The sequence below is a fragment of the Lynx rufus genome, unplaced genomic scaffold (assembly GCF_022079265.1).
Source record: "Lynx rufus isolate CCGP_SWC_20201006 ecotype Redwood Valley unplaced genomic scaffold, mLynRuf1.p SCAF_3, whole genome shotgun sequence".
NCBI lineage: Eukaryota > Metazoa > Chordata > Mammalia > Carnivora > Felidae > Lynx > Lynx rufus.
In genome coordinates, this window is record NW_025814845.1 from 181,915,202 (window position 1) to 181,934,297 (window position 19,096).

At 39.7% G+C, this 19,096-nt stretch overlaps 1 protein-coding gene across 5 annotated transcripts in view; it reads right to left on the bottom strand.

Moving 5' to 3' along the window:
- MTUS1 (microtubule associated scaffold protein 1) overlaps window positions 1-19,096 on the bottom strand; it is a 115,745-nt gene that overhangs the window by 61,067 nt on the left and 35,582 nt on the right. For 4 of the 5 annotated variants that reach the window (XM_047092140.1, XM_047092141.1, XM_047092138.1 and 1 more), the window contains 2 exons: window positions 10,794-10,928; window positions 6,145-6,183 (listed from right to left, as the gene is read on the bottom strand). In XM_047092140.1, the coding sequence (XP_046948096.1) occupies window positions 6,145-6,183; window positions 10,794-10,928 (174 nt within the window). Of the gene's footprint in view, window positions 1-6,144; window positions 6,184-10,793; window positions 10,929-18,237; window positions 18,428-19,096 lie in introns of those variants that run through there. The other variant, XM_047092142.1, reaches the window with a different exon arrangement.

Below are 19,096 nucleotides of genomic sequence, written 5' to 3' on the forward strand. Positions count from 1 at the left end.
TGCCTAGTTGGCCCAACACTGGTGGACTCCACTTCTGACATTCGTCCTCTACATCACTAGCACCACCTGCCCTGCCTCAGTACTCCCCTATGGATGTGCCCTCTTCAACACATCTCCAAAGTGGCTCCAGCCCCATCTCACCCAGCAGGAGGCCCTAGTTGGGACCAGTCTCCCCACCGCCACCACCCAAGGAGCTTCTATCTGCAACATGCAACAGGCAGCCTCAGGCAGAATGGTACCCTTCCAAAGCAGCTCCTTCCAGGAATTGGGGGAAGACTAGCCCCACACACCAGTTTGTCCACAAAAGCAAGGATCCAATGAAAGAGGAATGAACACACAGCCCAAAAAAGGAAGCACCATGGAATGCCTCATTTAGATGACCGGGGCGGGGGGCTGGTGGTGGTGGGGCGGGCTTCTGGGCCCCACAACATGGAAACAAACATACAGAGTCAGGCAAAATGAGGAGACAGGAACATGTTCCAAACACAAGAACAAGACAAAATCTCAGAAAAAGAACTAAATGAAACAAAGATAAGCCACCTGAAAAAGAGATCAAAATAATGGTTATAAATAAACTCATCTAATGCAAGAGAAGTATAAAGGAAAAGAGTGAGAACTTCAATAAAGAGATAGATTACATTGAAAATAACAATCCTAGCTAAGAATACAATAACAGAAATGAAAAATACACTGGAGAGAATCAGCAGATTAGAGAATGCAGAAAAATAGATCAGTAATCTGGAAGACAAAGTAGTAGAAATGATCCAAGCTCAACAGCAAAAAAGAAAAAAAAAATTTAATGAGGATACTTAGAGAATCTTCTGAGATAACATCAAGGGTACTAATATTTGTATTCTGGGGCTCCAGAAGGAGAAGAGGCAGAGACAGGGACAGAAAATATACTTGAAGATATCATGGCTCAAGACTTTCCTAACCTGGGGAAGGAAGCAGACATCCAGGTTCAGGAAGCACAGAAAGCCCCATACAAGATGAATCCAAAGAGGTCAACAACAAAACACATTAATAATTAAAATGTCAAAAATGAAGATAAGGAGGGGTGCCTGGTGGGCTCAGTGGGTACAGCATGCAACTCTTGATCTCAGGATTGTGGGTTCAAGTCCCACAACGGGTGTAGAGATTACTTAAAATCCAAAAAGATAATAATAAAAGACAAGGAATCTTAAAAGCAGCAAAAGAAAAGCAATTAGTTACATGTAAGGGAACTATTATTAGGTTATCAGCTGAGTTTTCAGCACAAACTGCAGGCTAGAAAGGAGTGGCATGCTATATTCAAAGTCTGAAAGGAAAAAACCTACAACCAGAAGACTCTCCCGAGAAAGATTATCATTCAGAGTTGAAAGAGAGATAAAAAGTTTCCCAAACAGAAGTCAAAGAAGTCCATAGCCATGAAATTTGCCTTACAAGAAATGTTAGATTTCTTTAAGCAGAAAAGGCCATAACCAGAAGAAATCAATGAAAGAAAAAAAAATCTCAGTGGTAAAAGCAAACATATAGTAAAAATAATGGGCCAACCACTTATAAAAATAGTGTAAAGATGAAAAGACAAAGGCAGTGAAATCAATTGTATCTACGATAGTTAGTTAAGGCATACCAAAATGAAAAGATGTAAAATATGACATCAAGTACATCAAACATTGTGAGAGAGGGAGTAGAAATGTAGTGCTTTAAGTAACCACCAATTTAATACAGACTGCTACATATATAGGGTGTTATATGTAAATCTTATGGTAACCACAAACCAAAGACCTATAAGAGATACACCAAAAAAACAGAGAAAAGAATCCAAACATAACACTAAAGAAAATCATCAAGACACAGGGAAGAGAGCAAGAGAAGTAGAAGGAAATAGAACTACAAAAACAACCAGAAAACAAAATTGTAATAAATTCATACTTCTCAATGATTAAATGTAAATGGACTAAATGCTCAAAAGACACAGACTGGCTGAAAGGATGAAAAAACAAGACCCATCTACATATTGCCTACAAGAGATTCCCTTTAGATGTAAAGACACACAGACTAAAAGTGAAAGGATGGGAAAAAAAAAAAGCCACACAAATAGAAACAAAAAGAAAACGGGTCAACAATACTTCTATCAGACAAAGCAGACTTTATAAGAAAGACTAACAAAGAAGGGAATTACATAACAATAAAGGGTTCAACCTAACAAAAACAATTTAACAATTATAAACATCTATGCACCCAACCTAGGAGTACCTAAATAGATAAAGCCAGTATTAACAGACATAAAGGAAGAAATTGCCAACAGTATAAGAGCAGGGGACGTTAACACTCCACTTACATAAGTAGACAGCGTTCAGAAAAAAATCAATAGGGAAATAGTAGCCCGAAATGACACACTAAGCCGGATGGAATGAACAGCTTTAAACAGAACATTCCATCCAATACCAGAAAAATACATATTTTTTCAACACACGGAACATTCTCTAGGAGAGAGCACAAGTCACAAAACAAGTCTCAATAAATTTAAGAAGACTGAAATCATTTCAAGAATCTTTTCCAACCAAAATGGTATGAAACTAGAATAAAAATTAGAAAAAAAACTGGAAAAGATACAAACATATGAAGGATAAACAATGTTACTAAACAACAGATCAGTGAAAAACTCAAAGAGAAAATAAAAAAAATACCTTGAGACAAATGAAAACGGAAAAACATTCCAGAATCCACAGGATGCAGCAAAAACCTGTACTCTGTCCACACCACCCAGAGTAACCTACAGATTCAATGCAATCCCTATGAAAATGCCAGTAACATTTTCCACAGTACTAGAACAAATAATCTGAAAATTTGTGTGGAACCACAACACACCCCAAATAGCCAAAATAATCTTGAGAAAGAAGAACACAGCTGGGTGTATCACACTCCCAGATTTCAAACTATACTACAAAGCTGTAGTAATCAAAATAGTGTAGTCCTGAAAAAATAGATACATAAACCAATACACCAGAACAGAAAACCCATAACTAAACTCATGCATATAGGTCAATTCACCTATGACAAAAGAGGCAAGAAGATAGAGCGGGGGAAAGACAGTCTCTTCAATCAATGGTGTTGGGGAAACCGGAAGCTACTTGCAAAAAAATAAAACTGTACCCCTTTTTTATACCATACACTAAAATAAACTTGAAATGGATTGAAGAGCTAAATGTAAGACCTGAAACCATAAAACTAAAAGATAGGCAGTAAACTTTGACATCAGTCTTGCCAATATATTTTTTTTTTTGGATCTGTCTCATCAACAAAGGACAATAAAAGAAAAAACAAACAGGACTGTATGAAACTAAAAAGCTTTGCACTGCAAAGGAAACCATTAAGACATGAAAAGGCAACTACTAAATGGAAGAAAATATTTGCAAATGATATATCCAATAAGGGGTTAATATCCAAAACACATGAAGTTTTATAATTCAACACCAAAAATGAAACACAACCAAATCAAATAAGAGTCCAAATAAAAAGTGGGCAGAGGAACTGAATAGACATTTTTGCAAAGACGTATTGATGGATAACAGATACATGAAAAGATGCTCAATGTCACTATTCATCAGGGAAATGCACATCATAACCTCTATGAGATAATGCTCTATACCCATCAGAATGGCTATTACCAAAAAGACAAGAAATAACAAGCATTGGTGAGGATGTGAGGAAGCCGTCATGCACCATTGGTGGGAATGTAAGCAGGTGCCGCCACTATGGAAAGGAGCAGGGTGTTTCTTCAGCAAATTAAAAATAGAAATACCATATAATCTAGCAATTACACTTCTGGATATTTATCTCAAGAACATGAAAACACTAATTTGCTTTTGTTTGTATTTTTGTTTGTTTGTTTTTTAACAACCAAACGCAGCACACTCGGCCAGTATGCAGCCCAATGCGGAGCATGAACTCACAACCCTGATATCAAGATCTGGGCTAATACCAAGAAACAGACACAACTGACTGAGCCACTCAGGCACCCTGAAAATGCTAATCTGAATAGATTTACATACCCCTAGGTTCACTGAAGCATTATTTGCAACAACCAAGTATGGAAGTAACTTAAATGCCCATCAATAAATGAATAAAGAATAAGTTATACATTTACATATATATATGTATATGTATTACCATAGATATATATCTCTTGCAAGTAAACACACACACACACACACACACACTGGACTATTACCCATAAAAGAGAATGAAAAGATGCTCAACATCATTATCCATCAGGGAAATGCAAATCAAAACCACAGTGAGATACCATTTCATACTCATTAAAATGGCTATCATAAAGAAAGATAAAAGCCAGTGTTGGCAACAATGTGAAGACACTAGACCCTTCATACACTGTGGTGGACATATAAAATGCTGCACTTTGGAAAACATTCTGGAAGTTTCTCAGTTAAACAGAGTTATACCATCTAGCTTCCTATTAAAGGCAATCTGATTTTTTTTTAAATTTTTTAATGTTTGTTTATTTTTGAGAGACAGAGAGACAGAATGTGAGCAGGGGAGGGACAGAGAGAGAGGGAGACACAGAATTGGAAGAAGCCTCCAGGCTATGAACTGTCAGCACAGAATCCGACATGGGGCTTGAACTCGCGAACTGTGAGATCATGACTGGAGCCGAAGTTGGATGTTTAACCAACTGAGCCACCCAAGCACCCCAAAGGTTATCTGATATTTAACATAAAGTCATTCTACAGCATATTAGCTCTCTTTTTCTCCCAAATACCAGGATGTGCTAAAAACTTAAAGCAAAAGAAAATAAAAATCTCCAAGTGTGTAAAATAGTTTTTGTTGTTGTTTTTAAATCAGAAAAGACTTGGTAAAAATACATTAAAACTCAGGTGACCGGGGAACTTTAGAATTTCAGTCACTTTGGATGGTTGAGTCTTCTCTTGCTTTAAGAACTTAGAAAAGGTTAACACTTGTGATATAATTCCCTCACACGCCCCTGCCTTATTAAGCTGAGAAACTGGACACAACTTGGAAACAGTGAGGATATTCATTATTACCTGTATTACGTTATCCACCCTATTTTCTTTAATTACTATCTAAATACAGGGCATCCCAAATTTATACCTCCTGCCTAATTTCCTGAAGAGAAGGCCCTTGTTCATTTCTGGCTCACCACTATATTCTCAGCACTCAACACTGTCACAAGCATGATAAACTGTAGTCAATGTGCTATGATACTTTTCTCCCTTGTAAATTGCCATTGTAATCTTCACTGCATGTAGAAGCTACGTAACTGTCTTATAACTGGATATTTAATAAGAGGATGCAGGTGGCAACATGGGGACCTGACTGGCTATAGATTAAATATGGGAACTGCAGTGAACACACTTTATGAATCTTTATGGCTTCTCAAGAGACAAAACTTTTAGATTCCCAGTTGTGGTTCAAATGGGTGAGGCTGCAAGCTGTCTTAGAGACAGATCCAAGTATGTTCAGTAGAAGTGTAAAAAAGAACAGAAAAATGTTAACCTGCTGAATCGTTAAAAGGTATTAAAACCTGATGTGGAGATTTAGCGATGAAAGACTACCCAATTTTTTTTTTTTTAATTTTTTTTTCAACGTTTATTTATTTTTGGGACAGAGAGAGACAGAGCATGAATGGGGGAGGGGCAGAGAGAGAGGGAGACACAGAATCGGAAACAGGCTCCAGGCTCTGAGCCATCAGCCCAGAGCCTGACGCGGGGCTCGAACTCACAGACCGCGAGATCGTGACCTGGCCGAAGTCGGACACTTAACCGACTGCGCCACCCAGGCGCCCCATGACTACCCAATTTTAAAAGAACATTTATTGTTCTTTTAAAAAGTATGCTCTCCACTTTAGATCACATTTTTAAAAAATCATTTTTAAAAAACTAAAATTATCGATGATTAATAAAACATCCTTTGGGATCAGATAGCTTGTCAATCACGCTGATCAAGTTTTAACCTATGCCAGTCCCAGCCATAATCAGTTGAGTTTATGCCACAAACCTGAATTCCATTTTAAGCAAAATAGTGAAACTCATTGTAAGTACATTTAAATGCTTTCAACAATAACATAACTTTACAAAAAGATACTTTTTTTCTCTCTCCATATTTAAAGTTGTCACTTACCCACATTAAAAGCCGTAAACAGATTTTTTCTTGAGGGACCTAAAAAATAAAAGAAATATTTGTAAAATACTCATGTTTTGAATGAAATATCACACAAAAATTAGCTGTTTTGAAAATTTTTATTTTTTTTAAATTTTTTTAATGTTTATTTATTATTGAGAGAGACAGCATGCAAGCAGGGAAGGGCAGAGAGAGAGGGAGACACAGAATCCGAAGCAGGCTCCAGCCTCTGAGCTGTCAGCACAGAGCCCGACGTGGGGCTCAAATGCACAAACCAAGGGATCATGACCTGAGCCTAAGTTGGACACTTAACCAACTGAGCCATCCAGGCGCCCCTAAAAATATTTTCAAAACAAAAACAAAACAAAGAATATTTTCTAAACAAAAAAAAAAGGTATTTTGAAAAGCCATTCATTATCTAAATTTTAGGTCCCATATGGGAAATACCAGTGAAATAGAGTCAACTCTATCAAGTATCTTCTAGGTATAAAATGATTTTTCAGGGGTGCCTGGGTGGCTCAGTTGGTTAAGCAGCTGGCCTTGGCTCAGGTCATGATCTCATGGTTGTGGGTTCGAGCCCTACATCAGGCTCTGTGCAGACAGCTCAGAGCCTGGAGCCTGCTTCAGGTTCTGTGTCTCCCTTGCTCTTTGCCTCTCTTCCATTCACTCCCTGTCTCTCAAAAATAAATAAACATTAAAAAAAATTTTTAATGATTTTCCAAATAACAGAATGATAGCTTAAAGGTGATATGAATTCACAGTCACAAGTTAAATATGACAGGAAATCTAGAGTATTTTTTTCAGTCAAGAACAGCTGCAATGCGAATGTTAACAGTGCTGAATTTACACACATATTACACACTTCATGCTATTCCACTGCTGACACAGCAAAAAGGGCAGGGCGTTATGACAGACAGCCAAGAGTGTGTGATTTACAAAACTGCCAGGCATTAAATCCAGCCCACATGCTGTTTAGCTATGAAGAAAAAAGTACTGAAGCTTTTTCTCCAAACTGACACAATATGAAACACAACCGGGGGGGTCCTTCCGCCATGTGTATGTATATCAAATCACCAAATATACTACAATTTTATTTGTAAAATTGTAAATTTGTAAAATTGGCTAATTTAACTATACGTTATTAAGCTTATAAAAAAAATACAAGTGATGGTAACAAGTACAGAGCTACAAAGATCAATCACTAGAAGAAAACTAGAAAGTGCTTCCACTTGACCAGAGATTGTCATTTCTAGAGCGTCATCACCTACAAATTACTACAATAGCTGCCACATTCTATCTGCGGAGTTTTACAGACACTGTCACCTCTTAAAATCTGTGGCCATTATTAATGAAAATCACTCATTCCCACTTAAGTAAAAACTGTGTGATACAAAAGCTTGCAAATTCAATAGTGAGACATTTTAGAACATTGGAGTTCCCTATTCTGTATAGTTATCGGTGGAATCATCAAGTTCCAATTCTCTGGAAGTTATTTAGTATCCAATTTTGACATCTGACACCTCTTTTAAGTTACTGGTGTATGTTTCAGATGCTGGGGTTTTATCATCATCAATAAAAACCGCAGATTCCCACAGTGATGTCATTCCAGCCAGAATGCCATCCCGGCAAGGGGTCGTCTGATGCATTAGAAACTTATTTAAGACCATGGACAGATGGGGCGCCTGGGTGGCGCAGTCGGTTAGGCGTCCGACTTCAGCCAGGTCACGATCTCGCGGTCCGTGAGTTCGAGCCCCGCATCGGGCTCTGGGCTGATGGCTCAGAGCCTGGGGCCTGCTTCCGATTCTGTGTCTCCCCCTCTCTCTGCCCCTCCCCCGTTCATGCTCTGTCTCTCTCTGTCTTAAAAATAAATAAACGTTGGAAAAAAAATTTTTTTTTTTAAAAATAAAAAAAAGACCATGGACAGATAAGAACTTGCTGGCACACTGGAGAACCTCCTTGCCCATATTTATGCCTATTTTCTCTTCAGTGGTGTAGAAAAGAGAAAGCATTGATAAACGTTCACTAGGTGATGAACCTCAAGTTACTACAGGATTCTTTACGCACGTACACACAAAATATGGAAAAGGATGAGCAATGGACACTCTCACACTGTGGTAAGAGACCAACACCTTTCTGGAAAAGTACTGAGTCACATATTAACAATTTCAACATGATTCATACAGTTTAACCAGCAATTCCTCTTTCAGGGATATCTCATAGAAGTCATTAGAATCTGAAGTGATGAATGTTCACATTCAAAAATGTCCGCTCACCTCAGTACCACATGCCATAGTCATAAGCCAGAAATTGTCCACAAGTATGGAATTGGAAAATAGACTATTTAATAGCCCTTTAAAATGAAGACGCTTTTGTGATATGCCACTAAATTAATAAAAAGCAAGACACAGTCAAGTATACACATTATTTTTAAGTTTACTTACTTATTTTGAGAGAGAGAGAGAGACAAAGGGGGTAGGGCAGAGAGAAAGTGGGGGAGAGACAGAGACAGAGAGAGAGAAGGAGGGAGGGAGGGAGGGGAGGAGAGAGGGAAAGAAAGAAAAAATCCTGAGCAGGTTCCCTAACAACAGTGCAGGGTGTGACACAGGGCTGGGACCCTGCAAACTGTGAGATCATGACCTGAGCCGAAATCAAGAATCCGTTACTTAACCAACTGAGCCACCCAGGTGCCCTGAGAGTGTACACATTATGCCCTGAGTTTTCTTGAAACCACAACCACAACCACAACCACAACCCAAAACCAAAACCCAAAACCCAAAACCAAAACCCAAAACCCAAAACCCAAAACCCAAAACCCAAAACCAAAACCAAAACCAAAACCGTTACGGAGGAAAAAAAATGGAGGAAATGCAACAACTGTTTGTGGTTGATGGAATAAAGGAGGACCCTGTGTGTTCCTGGTTTTCCCTGACACTTTAACATATGAGTGTGTGCCACTGTGGCTACTGCCACTTTCAATCATTGTTAAAAGAAGAGGGATAAAGGGGCGCCAGGGAGGCTCAGTCGGTTAAGTGTCTGACTTTGGCTCAGGTCATAATCTCACGGTTTGTGGGTTCGAGCCCCATGTCAGGCTCTTGGGTGACAGCTCAGAGCCAGGAGCCTGCTTGGGGTTGTGTCTCCCTCTCTCTCTGCCCCTCCCCTGCTCATGCTCTGTCTCTCTCTCAAAAATAAACAAACATTAAAAAAAAAAAAAAAAGGAGAGGAATTAGGGGCACCTGAGTGACTCAGTCAGTTTGAGTGTCCACCTCTTGATTTCAGCTCAGGTTATGATCTGAGAATTTTGGGACTGTGTCCCATGTCAGACTCTGCACTGAGCGTGGAGCCTGCTTAAGATTCTCTTTCTCTTCCTCGGCTGCTCTACCCCACTGGCAAGCGCGCGCTCTCTCTCTCTCTCTCTCTCTCTCTCTCAGAAAAAAAAGTAGAGAGATTAGCAAATCAAAAGCCTAATTCTTATGGGCTCAAAAAAGAGGCTCATGACTCTATCTTATAATCGTTAACTACTGACTTGTACTTGCCTTGAATCTAAGATAAAAATTGACCTGTGCCAAAGTATAATTACTGCCTGTAAATGGTGTCCTCAAGGCAGATATTCTTTGGTTATACTTGGCAATATGTTATGTGTCCAGTTTTGACTACTTCTCTTGCCTCCCTTACCTGTTCACTTACACAAACCACAGTATTGCTTTCATTCAACTATTATTTTCTAATTGAAATTATCTATAAAGAAAACATTTACAATCTATTTGTCCTTTGTTTTTATGACTAATAAAAATCAAGAAAATTTGTTAGATAGATCTTAACCCAGGATTGAGGTAATGTACACATATTTTTAGTTCCCCTCCCCCATCATTATTAATTGCTTCTTGCTCTGTAACTAAGCAATTGCATTCGGTTAAAACTGAAACACTGGAAGATCTTTTTTCCTGTCATTGATAAAATGATTATATCCCATAGTAATTAGAGTAGATCCCAGCTACCAGTAGTGTAAATAAAATAGTTTTGTAAAAAAACCTAACAACCGCCACCTCTAATATGGATCAGAGATTACAGCTCAAGTCTCTCATTCCTGTTTCTTTCAGGTAAGAAATCTTTCGGTTCACTAAGCACTAACCCACCTTCTACTGTGCTTCAGACCCACTTCAGACCTGGCGATAAAGCTTCATGAAAACACTCCGTATTAAGTATATACCATATATTTTGTAAACCCGAGAGTTATTCTTCATAGCCACTGCAATCACTAACTGAGTAATACAAAGAAGGAGAAGAGAAAGAACAGGGGGAAAGAAACAAATAGTTTGGAACAAAGGTGGGAAGTAAATTGTGCATTTCTATCTCATTGTTCCAGATCACTATCTTAGAATAATTTAACTCTGGAAGTCTTAATTATCTTCACCTTATACCTGTGTTCTGTCTCCTGATTTCTACGTATCAAGTTTTAACTAGAGAACCTACTGACTCTGTGAAGAAGACTGACCTCCTTGGTGTTAAAATGTATTACGTGTCCTTTTTCGGAGAGATTGTTCGTAAACAACGGTTCACTATGCCATGAGACTAGTTGCCAATTTTAACTTTATACAAGGTAAGGACTTAAATATTTTCTCTCCCAGTTTTCTCTGCAGTGAGGAACATACCTTTTGGAGGAGTTTTTAGTAAGTGTGCATGAGCTCTGGGTCCCAAAGGCTTCAAATATAAGGATCCTGAGGAACCATTCTGAAATGCTGGTTTGGGAGGTTTTTCCTCATACTTGATGACAGTGGCATTCCCAGCTGTAATACGGAAGCGTACATTTTAGTTTATAGATAAATACAGCATCGATTTTCCACAATCTGTTCCTTTCCCCTTGAATCAACAAGTGCTCACTAAGCACCCCACAATATGCTAGTTATTACTGCACGTTAGCAATATGAAGCTAATGCCATAACCAACGTGACCACGCATCCTGGCATAATCCAAGTTTGTGTGTCTTCTCCAGTCAAGTTCTCATCCCAAATCAAAGCTGGAAGACAAATCATACAGCCGTCCGTGCCGTGTAACAAACACGCCTAAGGTGCAGCGATGAAGAGCATCCATCTCTTATCACATTAGATTATGTGCCAATAATCTAATCATAATAAACAACGGCAGCCAGCTGTGTTAAAATGTGAGAACAACGACGTACAAACCCCATGACAGTAACAAGGATGAGAGCTGGTCCAGATTCTTCCTTACTATATCCAGGAGGTAAAACTCCCTCATTTGCCCTGGAACAAGGTAACTGAGTCCTAAAGCTAAAACACAAAAGTAAGTCCCACCTAAATAATGAAAAACATCTTTAACTGACATGTACATCTTTCCTCTCTACTCACAGAGGAATTCTCTCAGGAAAAAAAAAAAGAGGCGGGGGGGGGGTGCCTGGGTGGTTCAGTGGGTTAAGTGTCCGACTTCAGCTCAGGTCATGATCTTACACTCCGTGAGTTCAAGCCCCACGTTGGGCTTTGTGCTGACAGCTCAGAGCCCGGAGCCTGCTTCGGATTCTGTGACTCCTTCTCTCTCTGCCCCTCTGCCTCTCGCGCTCTGTCTCTCTCTCAAAAATAAATAAACATTAAAAAAAAACAACCAAAAAATTGTTTCCAGGCACTAAAAGAATGACTAGACCGAGAACTCTTGGAGACACTATGATGCTAACTTATGTTGTTTAGGCTGTGGTCTAATTCTGGGTCCACAACCACAGTTCACGAGGCCAAGGGGCTGCCACAGAATTAGACCTACAACATTTCCCAGGGAATGTGTCAGGATAAAAGGTAGAGGGAAAAATTACATGAGCAAATACTATGCTTTTGGTGTAATATGCCCATGAATCCTTGGAAAGAGCACCTTCCGTTTTGCTGTGGTCTCTAATTTTGCCTCTGGTTCTTCATTGGGACACTAAAGGTAAAAGGCAAACTTAGCACATCAAGGAACAGTGACACTTCAGAATAAAGAATACAACTTTAAAAAATAACGGTGATACTTTACAACTTGGTTTTCCATCAGAATCGCCATTTGAAAGCATGGAGAAACGATGATAACAAAGATTTAAATAGATGCCTTGCTTAGTCTTATTTCTGCTTTTGCCCAGTAATGACTAAAGCTCTTTAGCATCAAAAAATAAGTATCAAAACAAACACTAAGTATCTTTCACAGTTGCTTAAGGGGTCTTCCAAAATGGTGCAAGTCCTCTTCTCATTTATGGCTTCCCCTTGGATTATAAATGGAAACCAAATCCTCTATAGAATCCTTAAGATTTGTATTTGTACTTGGGGCAGGGAAAGGGCAGAAGAAAAAGACAGGAACGTGGCTTGATTCCTGCCCTGTGAACTCCAGGTGAGAATGTATTTTCACATTATATGTTCACTCACAATATACTTGATCCATAATGAAGTCCTGTGAAATATGTTCTTCTGCTAATGCTACACGAGTGGACTTTGTGGTTACTTTAGGAATATAACATCATTACCATTATTTATTGCAGTGTTTTGGGCAGGGGAGTCTATGTTTTAACAGTGTCAAAAACCTCACAGTAAAAGTGTGAAGAATAGTACCAGCATGTACAGATAAAGACAAAAAATGGTTTCAAATCTCATTAAGTGGTATTTAAAAAAAAAAATAAAGGAAGCAATAGTAATGAGCTGTGGCGGGGGGCGGGGGGGGGGGATGCGGAAATCAGTGTTTCCTTAAAACACCGTTCTAAATCCACATGTCTCCACAATTGAGTCATCTCTGAAAAAGTGCACTGTCCAGAAGCTTAGCTCCCATAAGGATTTTTAACAGTACTGTTTTGCTTTCCCTAAGAGATTAATTACCATGTTACACAGCACTCAAGAATATAAACCCAGCACTTTGTCATTTTCTCTCCACATCCAAGAAAAAAACCAACCAACCAACCAAACATGCTTGCAAAGTTTTCTGGTCCTCTTTTCCCATAAAAGTTAATCTTTTTATCCTGGTCCCCTTGCTAACCATACAAACCACTGGCATTTTTATATCATCACAGCCTTACCGGGCCAGAGCGGCAATCTACAGGTGCATTCATTCACTGTCCGGTTCTCAAACTTCATTTCCCTGCCACTGGAGTTTTTGTTTGTTTCTTAACTGACGTGCAACCCCTAGTCCTGGGCATCCAGTTCTGCTCTAACACTCAACACCTAATCATAAATTTCTTTATTACCAACCTGGATTCCTTTCTTCACCCTACATTAGAAAAGGGTCAGATTCTACCTTATTTACGACTATGTTATAAATTTGAAGACAGATACTTTTCACTAGGCTAAATTATCCCAACTCCTACAACAGTGTTTATAGATGTCACAACTAAACCCATAAAGACATGCTGTTATTCCTCCCTGATGTATGTCAAGTCATGCTACAATGAGCCATCTGTTCATTCTTCCTGTGTCCATATAACATTTCCAATATTAGGTCAAATCAACACAGAGTCTTCCCTCCTACTGAGAGGTTTCTGTCAATTTCCTATCCTTCTTTTCACTTCTCTTTCCTCAGAACCTAAAGACTTGGTCTTTCTGAAACTGAAAATTACAAGGAGCTCATGTAAATGACAATACTGAAGATACTGCTATTATAAAATTCAACATAACTTTTTAAAGGACATGGGACAGAATTTCATAGTCTTAAGATAACATAAGCAAAATCTCATAGAGCATATCTTTTAGATTTTCACATAAAATGGATACTGGCCTTCAATTAGCATTTCAGCTTTTGCTAGATCAAAATCCCGGCAGGAAGTAAATGACGTTATTGAACTCTTGACCATGTATTGTAACAATTTGATTTCAGCCTTACTTTTCTTGAAACATTTTTAAAATTATAGTCGGCAGAAAAAATAAGTTATCTATTCAGATTGTGAAAAGTTGAGTTTAATTTACAGACCCAATAGAAAATCGTATGATCCTAGATTTATTCATACTTTTCGTTTCTAAGCTTTAAACACAAAGACTTTCAGTTTCCAAAAAACAGACTAAAAGGATTTCTCACTAAAGCACAAGATGAATTTCTCATGGGGCACAATAGTCCTGTCCCTTGGCTCCCTGTCACACACAGACAGGAGGTGTTGTCCTGGAAACAAAGCACCAGTCTTCAGGCTCAGCATAAACACCAGGTCTAGCACCAGATCTATCATCAACTTTCTAACATGGGAGGGTCAAAATTCCTATAGAAGGATAAAATTTCTGAGTTTGACTAGGTACAGTCATTTACGCACATACACTTACACATATGTGTGCGCACACGCGCGCGCACACACACACACACACACACACTCTTTCTGACGATCTATATACACATGGCCCACCTTCGCTTTTTCCCGGTTCAGTAATAGCAGACACAAGCTGGGCTGGGCTGCACACACTTTTATGACCAACAATTACACATCTTTCAATTCCCTAAATACTCTCCAGCTGGTGCGTTGCTTTCTAGTAAACCCCAACTTGAAGGATGTACTTGTCTATGAGGCATGATGTCCTAAAAGTATTTCTCCTGTCCTCTATTTTCAGTTCTTAACAAGGAAGGTGGTTGTATCGTGAAGGTATCTCAGTTTTCCTCTGTCCAGAGCTATCACACCCAAATGATAAACACTTGGTGGCAAAAGTTGCAAAATATTAATATCATAGTTTCAAGTAATGGAAGAGAATCTATGATAACCGAGTTCTGGTCCTGACTCGGCCACTGCCTTGCCTGCCTCCTTTCATCTCTCTATGTATAATGAGTGGGTTTGAAAATCAAGTTTGGAAATAGTACATATGCCCTCACAGGACCCTCACTAAATAAACATGGTACTCAGTACCTGTGAGATAAAAGAAAATATATATTGGGTCTCTGCCCCCAATTCCTCGCACAGATCTCCTGACGTCCTTATAATTTCTTAGGTGACAAGGAGTATCTTTTGTTCTAATGAGGTGACCCTATGCGGGTTGCTGGATGGGGGCTGGTCACTAGCAAGGCCAGGTCATGATTAGAATCTTAGAATATTCGGTCCCTGCCCTTCATTTTCTTAAGAAGGGAAAAGCACTAAAAATCCACTTAATGATCAATCATGCCTATGACATGAAGTCTCCATAAAAGTCCCCAACTATGGAGTTGGGAGAGCTTGAGTTGGTGGACACACGCAGCAGCGGGGAGAGTAGCAGCCTCGAAAGGGGATACGCATTCCTCACCCTTCTCATGTACCTTGCCCTACACATCAATCCCACCCAAATGTTCGTCTGCATTCTTTGTTATATCCTTTTATAGTAAATTGACGAATGTAAGTAAATGCTTACTTGAGTTCTGTGAGCTGCTCTAGCCAATTTATCAGACCCAAGACAGGAGTCGTTGACACCTCCCAGCAGCACAGGTGACAACCCGGACTTACAGGTGGCATCTCCAAGGGGGAGGACAGCCTTGCAAAACTGAGCCCTTAACATGTGGAATCTGAGGCTGTCTCAGGTAGACAGGGTCAGGACTTTGCAGACGACCCACCTGGCGTCTCGGGGAATTGCTTGTTGTGGTAAAAACTGCTACACGTCTAGTTGGAGGAAATGAAATGTTGTGAGTGGGGGAGCAGTGTGAGAGTCAAGGAGACACATAGGAGGCAGGACTGGCTTTTCCCTCCGCAGGAGGGAAGGACTGTAGGTTTTTCTATTATAGTCCTACTGAAGCCACAATCATCCTCAGAATTCTCTTCTACGTGGTGCTGCAGGGGCCACGACCTCTCAGTGACAGTCTGTCCAGTCAATACATGATATCACACGGTTGCCCAGCTCCCAGCAGCTGTAATAACAACTTAGAATTGCCCTTGTTCTGTGGTGATCCTTGGTCCTAGCAGCCTCAATTATGCCAGAATGATAGATTCTCTGGAATCCTTAGTTTCATTTCCTCATGATCAAAATGGGATTCAAATGGAATAAATGAGAGTAAGAGAGGTAACAGAGTCTCAAGAGAAAGTGAAGAGATTCTCAGAGAAATCTAGACAGAAGACCTTATTTTTCTTATCCCAGAAGGGCTTTTCACTGCTCCAGACTTACTTGCAAACCAAAATTTCGTACTACATTCTGGCATCTGGTTAACATCAGTTTTTGGTTTTGTTTACTGAGTTATGTATACGCACAGAGCCAACATTCTGCTTCTTTCTTGAATATTTTTGTCAATCTGTCTAACGCTACCCACTGTGCCAGACCATCTGCCCACCTGGCTTGAAGTCAAGGTGCTACCGAAGTCTACGCTTTCAGATTCCAAAAGCCAAGTTACTCAACTGTGTAATAACAAGAATGTCTCATATATACCCCAGAAAAACACTGAAAGAATGAAAACAAAATTAATGCCAGTCTAGATAATAGTATTTGCTTATTACACAGTCCATTCAGATGTGCGTAAGTATTAAACCTGTAATACAGGACTGCCTCCAACCCTTCCTCACCTGCAACAGACGTCACTAGTCAGACACAAACTTTGGCTCCGAACCCGGATGCAGCCTCAAACCCTTTCAACGCGCTATTCCAGATACATCTGACCCACTGACCAGTGTTGGCGGGTGAGACAATACTCCTTTGCCCTCGGACTGTGGGTAAATAAGAGGAATTCTTCTATCCACTTGATCACTTCAACAACTCAAACACCCACCTTCCAGACTATTAGACACCATCTTACTGTAGTGAAGAAAATCCAAGTGGAAGAAACATTTGTTGCTGCAAAGGTTCTGAAGATGATGCGGCACTGCCCTCCCATGCATCAGGTGAGAATCCTGGGGCTAGGAGGGTAAAAGATCATCCAGCTTCCCGCGAGTAAGGAAAACTAGGAGGAGACTGAGGTAAACGCCCTTTTCTATGTCTCAGCTGAGTCAGGGCTGGCCATGCAGGTGAAAAGTCAAGAATACTCTGTTTCTTTAGCTACCTTCCTGTTCTCCTACTTCTAAAAGAGTACCAACAGCTTTGGTGTGCATCTCTTACATTTCCCACCTTACCATCTGTCTCTCAAAATTACACATTTTTTTTTTTTTGTGGCCAACCCGGAAGAAGGAAGCCGTTGGATTTCACACTCGCTAAAGGAGCAAAATTATATGCTCTCTAAAGACTTCCTTCTATACTTACACAATGGCCCTCAAACCTTCAACTCTATTCAAGACCTACAATAGGTATTCTTATCCAATGATCTTAACAACTGGATTTTAGCGGAGTCTCAAAGAGCTTGTATTTAAACTCTACAAATGAGCATATTTGGTACAGAAACCGTTGTGCAATATTTCGGGCTAATATCACTTTTAAATTTTCTGTGCTTAGAAGGACACACAGAAAGAACCAGCTAAAACCTCCAAGTAAGAGAAATGTATTAGCTTATCATAGCTTGATTTAGTCATTTGTTTTATAACTCAATGTTATTTCTAAAGGATACCAAACTACCAAGAACCAGCTGCTAATTTTACAAGAGCACTATGCAATCTCCGAAGTTCTTAAGTGATACCACTAACAGAATCATATCACAAAGAAACGAGCAGACAAAGCAAGAACACATTCTTTAAAGGGGTTTAAATGCTTAACCCAGTATGAATCAAAACATTGATCAAAAGATTAAATTCTCACATGACCCATTATTATCAGAAACAGAAAATTTTCAGTCCAAAATGATTTTTTCACAGGCCTTTAAAGGGCACACATCTTTAATATCTTTGCATATAATATGAGAAAAAAAATAATCAAAGATATAATGTTTTCATTCTAGGAAAATGTTTTCCTGTATTCATACCACTCTAAGCTACATACACAAAACTATTTGTTATTTAATCACAAATAAAGCCAAACTGTCTTTAATAATAAGGTCATTTCATGTGCCCAGAATGTCAACAATGCCACTGAATTAGATTAACAGTCTGAAAACACAGAAAATAGATAACACAACCGTTTCTACTTACAACCATTCACAAATTAAACATAAACATGCCGAAGACAGGTTACTATTAACAAATCACAAGGTGCAAAAATAACAATCAGGAGATGCTAAATCAATTTATTGAATACAACTTAAGCATGCTTACAAAGAGAAGAATCAAACCAGAAATCGTCGACCTACTTCTTTTCCCAGTAAGCGTGGCTAACAAAGGAACTATACAAAGGCTGTAGGATCCCAGGACCAGCAATGTCAGTAAGGTAGCATCATAGTGCCTCTCTGAACCAGCCGGTGGGGTGAGTGTAGAATTGATAAATATTTTTGAAGAAATCTCCGTCTCTGTACAACTGCGAAATCCTCCTGGTACAGTCATTTAAAAAGATCAAAGCAATCTTAAGCAGGAACCGCAGCCATGTTCACTCTCCTACCCCTCATGCTGGCTCTTACTGAATTAGAACGCAGGGGGGGAAATCCGTAAGCTCCGAGGCACGACACAAAACAGATTAAACCGCCTAGCAAATCAAACTAAGAAAGACTCATTGATCTGAATGCTTAATCTGCAACGGGGACGCATCGCCACTAGACAGGCTCTGTGGGTACATGGCAAACTCCTTTGTGCCGGGACAAAAAGGAACGGACAAAAGCATTTTACAACCTCCTTCGGAGAGTCGGCCACAGTACGGAAAGAGTGGCCAAGTCAACATGGCTGTCAATGGCAAACGCTGGACGGCGGCACGACAGGACGCGTCTGCTTCCGAGGGTCACAAATTCCACTGCTGCCGGCCCTCCAGGGGCACGCTGCAGAGTCTGCTCTGTCAGGCTGCTTGGAAAGGTCACACTGCCCACAGAGAAAGCTGCAAGCCAAGCACCTGAAGACAATACACGCGTGAATTACCTTTTCAAATGCAGAGAGAATCACTGGTTCCACGCAAACCTTTCCTCTTTCTTCTACGCCAGAGCTTTAAAAGCGAAACACTAAGCAGATACTACTGCTTTTTCATTTTTTAAGGAACACGTTTTAATAGCCCCGGCGTGGTCGCAC